Source organism: Garra rufa, chromosome 15 (genome assembly GCF_049309525.1).
Source record: "Garra rufa chromosome 15, GarRuf1.0, whole genome shotgun sequence".
NCBI lineage: Eukaryota > Metazoa > Chordata > Actinopteri > Cypriniformes > Cyprinidae > Garra > Garra rufa.
Window position 1 is genome coordinate 32,297,886 of NC_133375.1, and position 12,574 is coordinate 32,310,459.

Genomic DNA, 12,574 nt, shown 5'->3' on the forward strand with positions numbered 1-12,574 from the left:
TTTTAATATTTAGATTTTTTTGCACCCTCAGATTCCAGATTTTCAAATGTATAAATCTCAATTTGGAAAAATTGACCCTTATGACTGGTTTTGTGGTCCAGGGTCACATTTAAATATTTCAGATTTGTGCCATATTCTTAGTTTGTATTTCGATATTTATTTTGAGGAATACTAAATCTGTTTTTGTGTAAGTGTGATGAATAAATGCATGTTAAGCATCAAGTTTACACAGAGCACACAACTCCTCTGCTCCTCTAAGAGAAGTCAGTAAATAGATAAAACACAATAACTGGCATTACTTATTTAAAAAAGCAACTTAGATATTTTACTGAAAATTAAAAAGTAATGCATTACTTTACTAGTTACTTGAAAAAAAGTAATCTGATTACATAACTCAAGTTACTAATGCATTACCCCCAACACTGGACATATACATATATACTAAACATATACACCAAAGTTGGTTCTTACTGCGGCCACCCTTCCCCAGTGGATACAGTGAAGAGAGTCAACAGGGCCCAAATGATGTTATCATAATGAAAATCACGTCTCTTCCATTCTCGTTTCTCCTTTTTCTTGTCTTTGTCATAGTCGATGTAGTAACCCCTATAAAACATTAAGAAAAAAACATTTTCCACATCATTTGCAGAGAAGGTTTTGTGCTCCTAAAATGTCACCCTTCTATTCATAGCAGCATTGACATTTTCTAAAGTCTTCTGAGCTTTAAATAATGTCTGAGCAGCTTAAAATTTAATTTCATTTTAGCATTATATTTGGAATTTATATTGCAGATGTAATGGGTACCCACTTGCACTCGTCTTCGGTGTCCTTGGAACTGTCGGTACAGTAGTAAAATTTCCCTTTGAAAAGCTGCACTGCAATGACTGCAAATATGAACATAAAGAGCTTGTAGACGATGAGGATGTTGAAGACATTTTTTAGCGACGTGACCACACAGTCAAACACGGCCTGGAAATCAAAAAGAGAAAAAAATAATGGCAATTTTATTACTTCTGTTTTTATTGGCATACTTTTTTTAGTACTTCTAATGTTTGTCTTCTTGTAATGGTCAGTACAAAATGCGAGCTGTTACAAAGCAATCTTTTCCCAAAAAGCAGTTGTCCTTCTGTCTTTTAAATCTGTCTCTCACATTTTATCACTTCGGCTCTTTTTTTTCCACACATTGCTGGCTCTTGTCTCCACCTCTTACACCACGTCTCTCTCGTTCTTACATACACAAACCAAAAAACACACAAACACACTGAGAGCTCTGTCAGACTGGAGAGAGTTCCCATGTGTGAGGACTGGGAACTGAAAATACTGATGCAGTCTTTTCACACATAGCAAGAGAGTTTCATCACCTTCCCTCTTATTTGATCTCATTCTACTGCTTTGCTGACCAAATTTGTCAAATAATCAACTTCAAATGATTTAAACTGAACAACAGACTATACTAAATTCATAATCCAGTAATGTCTGGCAATCAAACAGTGGTTTTATGCTTAACAAAGCTAAATTTATTTGTTTAAAACTACAGCAAAAACACTTGATGCTTCAGAAATCCAAAAACATCTATTATCAATGTTGAAAACAGTTGTGCTGCTTAACACTTCTGTGGAAACCATAATCTTTTATGATTCTTTGATGAATAGAAAGTAAAAAACAGCATTTATTTAAAATATGTGACCCTGGACCACAAAACCAGTCTTAAAGGGATAGTTCACCCAAAAATGAAAATTTGATGTTTATCTGCTTACCCCCAATGCATCCAAGATGTAGGTGACTTTGTTTCCTCAGAAAAACACAAACAAAGAATTTTAATGAAAACCGGTGCAGTCTGCCATCCTTATCATGGGCTTGGATGGGCACCAAACCTTTAAAAGTAAACAAAAACATGCATAGACAAATCCAAATTAAACCCTGCGACTCGTGATGATACATTGATGTCTTAAGACACGAAACGATCGTTTTTTGTGAGAAACTGAACAGTATTTATATCATTTTTTACCTTTGATACACAGCCACGTCCATCTGTCATGTGCACGAGTTTGGCATCAGTCACGTCACATGTGCACGCGCTTCTGGCGTAGAATACGCAAACGCCGTAAGCGATCTTTTGCATGTATACGACACTCATTGTTTACACAGAGCACAGAGATTGTGGGTATAGCGGCTTTTCAAAATGGTAATTACTTGAGCGTATCCTGATTGTTTAAACCGATTTAAAGCTAAAAGATTACGTTTGCTTGCGCAAACTCATCCGGGACTTTTCCCTGATTTCCCCTTACGGCGTTTGCGTATTCTACGTTAGAGCGCGTGCACATGTGACGTGACTGATGCCAAACTCGTGCTCAGGACAGATGGACGTGGCTGTGTATCAAAGGTAAAAAATTATATAAATACTGTTCAGTTTCTCACAAAAACCGATCGTTTCGTGTCTTAAGACATCAATGTATCATCACGAGCCGCAGGGTGTAATTTGGATTTGTCTGTGCATGTTTTTGTTTACTTTTAAAGGTTTGGTGCCCATCCAAGCCCATGATAAGGATGGTAGACTGCACCGGTTTTCATTAAAAATCTTCGTTTGTATTTTTCTGAGGAAACAAAGCCACCTACATCTTGGATGCCCTGGGGGTAACCAGATAAACACCAAATTTTCATTTTTGGGTGAACTATCCCTTTAAGTCGCTGGGGTATATTTGTAGCAATAGCCAAAAATACATGGTATGGGTCAAAATGATTGATTTTCCTTTTATGCCAAAAATCATTAGGAAATTAAGTAAAGATCATGTTTCATGAAGATTTTTTGTAAAATTCCTACTATAAATATATCAAAATTTAATTTCTTATTAGTAATATGCATTGTTAAGAACTTAATTTGGACAACTTTAAAGGTGATTTTCTCAGTATTTTGATTTTTTTGCACCCTCAGATTCCAGATTTTCAAATAGATGTATCTCGGCCAAATAGTGTCCTATCCTAACAAACCATATATCAATAGAAAGCTTATTTATTATGCTTTCATATGATGTATACATACAGTTTTGTAAAAATTAACCTTATGACTGCTTTTGTGGTCCAGGGTCACATATAATTTTGTAACACTTTACTGTCACTTTTGATCAATTTAATGCATCCATAAAGAATAAAAGTATTAATTTCTTTACGAAGAAACAAAATTTTTGACCCCTGACTTTTGAACTTTCATGTTCACATACCTTGAGTTTGGGAAGTCTTTTAATAGTCTTAAGCGGCCTCAATACTCTGAGAACACGTAGCGATTTGATGGTTTTAATGTCTCTTCCTGTGTTACTCCTGCATAACATGAAAACATGTATAACTAAACAATTAAAAAACTGTATTTCTCATGTACAAATACAAACACACACATTATATGGCGCAAAATCACAAGAGAATGTTTTTACCCCATCACATTCCTGCCAGATGCCGTGAGCCACAATCCACAAGAAGACCAACAGAGAAAAAAATGAGAAACACAACCATAGAACCGTAGAGCTTCTCAATGAACACAGAAATGCTTTACACTCACAACATAGAAAAGAGAGCATCAACAAATACCAATATGTGTCAGGAAATTGAAATGTCTGATTGTTTTTCCTCACATAAGTCATGTACGGCATTAATGGAATTTGAAAATGAATAAAACATTTGAGCAATGCAGCTAAACAGCTTCATCAGCATGCTCTAGATTAACAACAAAATGCTACATTGAATTTGTTATATCTCATATTTGGATTCATTTGACTCACGTGAGAGCAAAGGCCACCAGAGCTCCCACCACAACTATGAAGTCTAGAATGTTCCACAAGTCACGGAAATAGGAGCCATCGTGTAAGATCAAACCCTGCTCAATCATCTGAGAAAAATATGATAACAACATATATTTTATATAAAAATAAACCATTGTTCAAAAGTTTGGATCAGTACGATTTTTAATTTTTTTAAAGAAGTCTTTTCTGCTTATCAAGGCTGTGTTTTTTTAATTAAAAATACAGAAAAAACAGTATTGTGAAATATTTTTGCAATTTAAATGTAAAAATATAGAATTTTCAGCATCATTATTTCAGTCTTCAGTGTCAAATGATCCTTCAGAAATCATTCTAATATGCTGATTTATTATCAGTGTTGAAAACAGTTGTGCTGCTTAATATTTTTAATAGGTTTATGGAACCTGTGACACTTTTCCAGGATTCTTTGATGAGTAAGACATTAAAAAGAACAGAATTTATTTGAAATAAAAATATATATTTTAAAAATACACACTACCGTTCAAAGTTTGGGGTTTAGGGGATTTTTGTCTTTCTTTCTTTGTTTAAAAGAAATTCATACTTTTATTCAACAAGGATGTGTTAAATTGACAAAAAGTGATAGTAAAGACTTATACTGTTAGAAAAGATTTCTATTTTGAATAAATGCTGTTCTTTTTAACTTTTTATTTATCAAAGAATTCTGAAAAAAGTATCACAGGTCCCAAAAATATATTAAGCAGTACAACTGTTTCCAGCATTGATAATATATTAGCATATTAAAACGATTTTTGAAGGATCATGTTACACTAAAGAATTCAGCTTTGCATCACAGGAATAAATTATATTTGATTAAAATATATTAAAATATAAAGCTAATTTTAAATTGCGATTATATTTAATAATATTACTTTTTTCTGTAATTTTGATCAAATAAATGGAACTTTGATGAACATAAGAGACTTTTTTTTTAAACATGAAAAATCTTACTGATCCCAAACTTTTGATTTGTTGTTTATATATAGTTTAATTTTGCAAACTAAGAAAAATACATAAATCAGTTAACTTACCTTGATTATCATTTCAAATGTGAAGACACCAGTGAATACATAATCAAAATAGCGCAGCACCTATTACACATAAAGACAATAATCCAAAAAGGATTACAATGTAAGCATTAAAGCTGCAAGCAGCGATGACCGGGCCCTCGCCATATGCGCAGTCACCATCCCGATAGCATCAGGAAAACGGTGCCCATTTGGCACATGCATTCACAGTAACCCTCTGCCACTTTGGATTTAAAGTTTACAGAATTGAAAGGGTTAATTAAAATTAACACACAGACACATACACACAATATTTAAAATTTTGACATCCAGTTTAATTTGTTAACATTAACTATATTAGTTAACATGAACAATAATTAAATAGCATTTATTAATGTTAATTAATATTAAGCTAAAAAAAAGTATTCATATATTATTAAAAGGTACATTAGTACATTTATTTATATTTGTTAAAAATATTTGTGGGTTCATGTATTAATAATACATTATGAGGGTATTCTTAAGGCATTATAATGAATGCATAACAAATTATAAAAAACCTTATATGTTGTATCATCTCATGAGCATTCATAAGAACAGTTTTAATGTATTAGAATTTTTTTTTATTATAGCTTTTATGAGTATGATTACCTCCTCATAGTTATAATGTATAAGTCTCATATTTTGCCATCTTACTGATGTCACTTTACTTAAAGCATACAAAGATCACTTATAAGTAATAATAATAATAATTCTCAAATAGCCATAAGATCAGGTATCAGATCAGATGAATGTATAACATGATCAGTTTAATTATTTTGATGGTACCCGTTAGACAGCTTTTTATAAGTAACTCTGCAACTGCATGTCAGCTAGCAGTAATTATTATTTGTTGTGGTAAATATATGCTAACACTGTATTTAGACAGTTCCCCAAAAGACAAACTGATTATAAGTAACTTTGCAAGAACATGAACCTTCTACTTAGCCTAACATTAAACTAAGTCTACACTGTAAGGAGTGTTAGTTGGTGAGAGTTAGTTGTTAATAGTCAATAGAATAGAATATAATGTAAAAAATAAATCTAATGTGATATAGTCCATTACAAATGAAGTAGGTTTAAAATGGTGTCTACTGTGTGTTATAAATAATCATAATCTTAAAAGTTATAACCTCTAATATTTAAGTATTATAATGTATGATAATTGTTGTTATGAATATTCATTGGATGATATAATATACGTTTTTTTATAATGCATTATGCGTTCATTATAATGCCTTAGAAATACCCTTATAATAGGGGCTTCATAGAAAGTGTTACCAAATCAGTGAGAGACAAACAAAACATTTCATAATTTTTCATTAAAAAAATAACTAATTTTTTTATGCTTTTTAGTGTTTATTTTAAAAATAGGTAAAATTATTGTGACAGTACAGTACATAACAACTCCAAATAAATCTATGCATTCGTTTCTTTGTTGCACATTGAGAATGAACAGAATAGGATTAGAGGTAAAAATATTCCTTATCATACGAGGACCTCTGGTGTTCATCCCTTGTATTACAGTCTTCATTTCTCCCTCTCTCACTTCTGGATACTTTTAATGTTTTTGGGGCCTCTGAGCATGATACAATTTTGATACCAAGCGTATTTTCTAAGAATGATTTGTTCTTCATATATACAAAGTTTTGAAGAGTTGGTATTAGGCACTTTAAAGATATAGAAAAATTTATGCAACTTTTTTTACTGTGACTTTTAAAAAATCACCACATCAACACCGTTCAAGATATCCAAAATCCGCTCACAATTTAGCATTTTGAGTATATTCTTATCATGTTGACAAAGTTTGGTGTGAACTTCTTGTTTCTGCTTTGTTTAGTATGATTTTATTTACAGCCTGATTTTTCCAAAAATCCACATTCAAATAAAAATAGCCAACTTCTTGTTTATTATAGCTAATAAGTGTTAATTAGAAAGTTGTCCGGCTTGATGAGACCAATATATGTACCGAGTTTGGTGACTGTAGGCAAAACTAAACCCCCAACTTTTGTCAAAAGGTGGCGCTATAGAGTGCCTCCTCCACGCCCATTTATGGGCTTTTATCAGTGTCTAAATATCATTAATACAGATGTGTGTGTTGAGTTTCATGAAATTCCAAGTATTTTAAGTGGCTCGAAAACGCAAAAAACTAAAGTTAAAGTTTGACACGTTGCCATGGCAACATGATAAAAGTTATCGATATTGCCCTTCACAGATTCTCATCGGCCGTGTTTCGGCATTATTGGGATGAAGTTTCAAGCAAATTGAGTAAAATTAAGAGGCTGATTTAAAAGCATTTAGAAAACGTTGCGCTTTCTGCTGCCAGTTGGTGGCGCTATAACTTTAACTCATAATAGTCACATCTCTGTGATTGGCATCAGACGATGAACAAACTGCTGAAGTTTGGTCAAAATCAGACAAAGTGTGTTAAAGTTATTAGACACTTCCTGTTTCTCATTTCTCGCCATAACTTTGTCGCCCCGCCACGGCCAAACCGTTCGAAATATCAAAATTCCGCTGGCAATTTTGCGTCTCCAATGTCTTGAGATCATGCTGACCGAGTTCGGTGGCCATCGGTGGATACACCTAGGAGGAGTATATCAAATTCCATTGCATGCGCTTTTTAGACATCCCTGAATAGCTGACTTCCTGTTGGGCGAAGCACTGACTTTGAGCATGAAAGTTGTTCAGCCCGATGAGGTCTATATGTGTATGAATTTTGATAAATGTAGGTCAACCGGTGTGTGCTCCAGAGTCCCTCAAAAGTAAAAATTTTTAACGCTGTGCCACGCCCCCCCCAGGTGACCCCCCCATGTCAAAGTTTGTCCGGCCCTGATGGCCGCAGTTTCCAATGTGTGTGCAAAGTTTCAAGAGTTTTCGTGTATGTTAAGGGCCCCGAAATGACCCAAAACATTGATGAAATAATAATAATAATAATAATAATAATAATAATAATCCTTAGAAAAACAATAGGGCCTTCGCCCATTCTGGGCTCGGGCCCTAATTATCAAACACGCAAATGCATGAGACTTATGAGACATTAGCACTGTTTGCCACTGACTGCTAAATTTGAACAAGCCAGAATGCTGCTATTCTCATAATGGATCTACTGACGACGTCACAGCACTGACGTTACCCTCGCTGTATAGATTTAAATACAAGTCTGTGCATTTCAAAAAGGGAAAGGGGCTTCTTCTTCAGCTTCTCAGTTTTCTACATCTAGAACATAGTTTATGTAAATTGTTTACATACACACAAGATCTCATCAACTATTACTGGAAGATTCTTAGCATGTAATTAGCTGTGGGTTCATACAGCTGGTGCACTGTCACTAGGGAAATTTAAAACCTGCAACAAAAATCTAATTTCTATTAGACTGAAAACAATGCCAAACACTTCATGACCAACAGGGAACAATATCATCATGACCAAAAAAAAAACTCAAGCATCTATGTACTGTGTATTTATTTATATTGTCAAAAATGAAAATAAAGGATTTTACATGGAAATACATTCTCTTTTTTATTTGTTAAATAGTAACGTAAGTAACATATGATGCATTTGGAATGACACTGGGTAGTTGTAACATGTATTTTTAATCAACAATTTTAGAATAAACTTGCCATCCATGCATTAATATGTGTTATGTCAGCATTTTCTTTTAATGTGGCAAAATAATTTTTAAAAGCATAAAATTGTGTCATAATGGTCACATTTAAATTGAGATTTGCTGCAGTGTTGTTTTTGACAACCATCTTAGATTTAGTCTTAGTCTTATGGACTAAAATGCTTATTAGTTTTAGTCAAATTTTAGTCACTTCTATATGTGATAGTTTTAGTCCAATTTTAGTCGACGAAAAGTCAAAAAGGTTTTAGTCTAATTTTAGCCAAAAAAAGGGGAAAAAGTAGTCTTTTAACAAATTAATGTCAGTAAGTATTTTGCTGTTGGGTAGTGTCACTTATAAGTTGTGAAAATAGCAGATCTATAGTTCAACACATTGTGAGCTTCCGGATTTACTATTTTCACCAATAATTACAATAATGAAGGAATGGTTTTAGACATAAAAGACATATATTTGAAATACACCCATAAGTCCTCTCGCCGTTTGCGACCACCCTGTGTGCAAACTGCCGCCATCATGGTTAATCGTCTGTCTGTCTGAGTGACAACAATGTGACCTGTTGAGCACGTTGTGCGCTGCACGCCAGGTGGTGGGCGTAACCAAACAAGAATAGAATGCTAAAACGCTTGCCATACTAGTATGGCAAAGAGTATTTAATGTTAAAACGGCTTGCCATAGCGGCAGATACTTTTTAGGTTTTAATTGGCATGCACAATAAGCGGAAATGTCATGCATTTTAAACGTCTGACGGACCACCCACTAACATTTTCGTCTATTCTCGTCTCGTCAACGAAAACTCACACACGTCTCGTCATGTTTTAGTCATCAAAGAGCCATTTTTATCTCGTCATCGTCTCGTTATCGTCATGAAAAAAGTGCCGTCAACGAAATGATTTCGTCATCGTCATCGTTGACGAAAACAACAATGATTTGCTGAATAAATAAATAAATAAATAAATAAATAAAGCTTTCCACTGATGTATAGTTTGTGAGTATAGGACAATATTTGGCTGAGATAAAACTATTTGAAAATCTGAGGCAGCCAAAAATTTAAATATTAAGAAAATCGCCTTTAAAGTTGTCCAAATGAAGTTCTTAGCAATGCATATTACAAATCAGAAATTGAGTTTTGATATTTTTATGGTGGGAAATTTACAAAATATGTTCACAGAACATGATCTTTACTTAATATCTTAATAATTTTTGGCATAAAAGATCATTTTGACCCATACTGTTGGCTATTTCCACAAATATACCTGTGCTACTTATGACTGGTTTTGTGGTCCAGGTTCATATATTATATCTATATTATATATTATATTATCCATAATATGTAAGTTAAAGATGCTCAGCATTGTTTGTAAGTTTTCTTAGAAGCACTTAAACTATAAATGCAATTCTAATTTAGACCATGCAAGAACTATAGTAGAACTATTTACATATGGTTGCTGTATACACAATTATTGAAAAATGGAGGCATGGCGGTGGAGGGGAATTCTTACTTTGTTCCTGTCTGAATTAGTGTTGACAGGGTCTTCAGCAGCCAAGGCGATACTGCTGGCGGCGATCACAAGAAGGATTGACATCTCGAAATAACGAAGATTGACAATATAGTGGCAGGCCCTGCGGACACTGTGAAAGATGTAAAATAGAAAGAGCGAGAGATGAAGTGAGAAAATATTTATAAAATATTGAATACAGCTGCGGCTCCATAAACATTCAGCCTTACGGGTTGTTGGGTTTGAAGATGAACATGCTGACAGGTGGAGGGGCTTTTGGTGCATCTGGGGTTTCCTCTTCTTTCTCTGGCTTTGAGGCCTCCATGTCTTTACTATTACCTGTAAAATCCAGGTATATATTAGAAATTGGTAGATTTTTAATGATGGATTTTTATGTTTATTTCAACAGTGTAACTCAGGAAAAGAAGACAACTGGGAGCTTGTTGCACCAAAGTCAGATAAAATAGAAATAGATATTATAGATATATCTATGACATCTTATAGTCATACTGAGTCATAAAAAATAACAATAAATTTGAGTCATTATACTTTTATTTTTAGATAGATGATCTATAATGTCTATTTAATATTTGATATAATATTATATACAGTCAAACCATAATTTATTCAGACATCTTCAACATTTATCACATTGTTGATTTGCTATAGTTTAGAAAATGGTAAAATATGACAAGAACTCAAGAGTTAAACTGTGTCAAAACAAATTCATTTTGATAATGTCAGATAATGTCATCGATAGAAATGTATGTAATAGATTACAATCAACCAAAAATTCAGACAAGTGTTAGTACAGCAATATTTACAAAAATATCAATACTTTGTTGACCACTGAATGAAGAATTTTGGGGTATAATATGTCAGTTTACTTTATTTTGCTATCCTCACTTACATAAATGAACTATAGTGTCCTGCACTCACTAGTAAAAAAATAAATAATATAAAAAAAATTATATCTAGTGTCTGAATAATTTTTGGTTTGACTGAATATACATATACAAATATTAAACGTTAGACATTATAGATAATCTGTCTATAATAAATAAATACAAATATAATGATTAAAATGTACTGTTATGTTTATGACTCATTAAATGAAGACACCTGGAAGCTTGTTGCAAACTACTACTAATAATTCTATTGTATAGATATTTTACAGGATAAATATTATGTACAGTCATGGCCAAAAGTTTTGAGAATTACATAAATATTGGAAATTGGAAAAGTTGCTGCGTAAGTTTTTATAATAGCAATTTGATTATATTCCAGAATGTTATGAAGGGTGATCAGATGAATTGCATAGTTCTTCTTTGCCATGAAAATTAACTTAATCCAGAAAAAAAACTTTCCACTGCATTTCATTGCTGTCATTAAAGGACCTGCTGAGATCATTTCAGTAATCGTCTTGTTAACTCAGGTGAGAATGTTGACGAGCACAAGGCTGGAGATCATTATGTCAGGCTGATTGGGTTAGAATTGCAGACTTGACATGTTAAAGGAGGGTGATGCTTGAAATCATTGTTCTTCCATTGTTAACCATGGTGACCTGCAAAGAAACGCGTGCAGACATCATTGCGTTGCATAAAAATGGCTTCACAGGCAAGGATATTGTGGCTACTATGATTGCACCTAAATCAACAATTTATAGGATCATCAAAACTTATGCAAATTATGTTATAGCACATCAGTCAGAGTCGAGCAGAAGCAGATGAACTTCTTCGTCTTGTAACGGTAAAATATCTTGTTGTCTGAATAAATGCAACGTTGTCTTTATGAAATAAACAGTAGTATGTCTATAAAGGTTCATATAATGCATCACCACACCGGTGTGATGTTGACGTAATGTGATGTCGTCGTTTAAATGATGGACAAATTCCACACATTCGCTGGTCAAAAACCTGCGGTGTAACTGCATTTAAGTTTGACACAAAGCAACCGAGTGATCCTTGTCAGCTAGGTAAAATATATCATAAGAAAATTTATTTTGATTTTATGGCTATCTGCTGAATGTGCTGATGCATGTATATATTAATCTGTATAAAAGTTATTAATACTAACTAAATATAATATAAGAATATTATTGTGTGTTATTTTTTTATGGTGGTGGAGGGGTTCGTGGAGGGGTGCCCTTTTTTCAGTTTCAGCACATGCCCCTCAAAAGGTCTGTGCACGGCCCTGCTTCTCTCCAAAAAAAAAAAAAAAACCATCAGGGACAGATTGATCTTCTGCAAAAAGTATGGCGAATGGACTGCTGAGGACTGGGGCAAAGTCATATTCTCCGATGAAGCCTCTTTCCGATTGTTTGGGGCATCTGGAAAAAGGCTTGTCCGGAGAAGAAAAGGTGAGCACTACCATCAGTCCTGTGTCATGCCAACAGTAAAGCATCCTGAGACCATTCATGTGTGGGGTTGCTTCTCATCCAAGGGAGTGGGCTCACTCACAATTTTGCCCAACAATCCAACAACAGTTTGGTGAAGAACAATGCATTTTCCAGCACGATGGAGCACCGTGCCATAAGGCAAAAGTGATAACTGAGTGGCTCGGGGAGCAAAACTTTGAAATTTTGGGTCCATGGCCTGGAA

General features: G+C 33.8%; 1 protein-coding gene across 1 annotated transcript in view; it reads right to left on the reverse strand.

The window, feature by feature from the left end:
• Positions 1-12,574, reverse strand: part of cacna1ea (calcium channel, voltage-dependent, R type, alpha 1E subunit a) — a 123,865-nt gene that overhangs the window by 37,792 nt on the left and 73,499 nt on the right. The window contains exons 22-29 of the mRNA XM_073819857.1: positions 10,205-10,313; positions 9,978-10,107; positions 4,838-4,897; positions 3,771-3,877; positions 3,426-3,437; positions 3,219-3,315; positions 809-969; positions 472-606 (exon numbers count right to left, since the gene is read on the reverse strand). Coding sequence (XP_073675958.1) covers positions 472-606; positions 809-969; positions 3,219-3,315; positions 3,426-3,437; positions 3,771-3,877; positions 4,838-4,897; positions 9,978-10,107; positions 10,205-10,313 — 811 coding nt within the window. The remainder of the gene's footprint in view (positions 1-471; positions 607-808; positions 970-3,218; positions 3,316-3,425; positions 3,438-3,770; positions 3,878-4,837; positions 4,898-9,977; positions 10,108-10,204; positions 10,314-12,574) is intronic.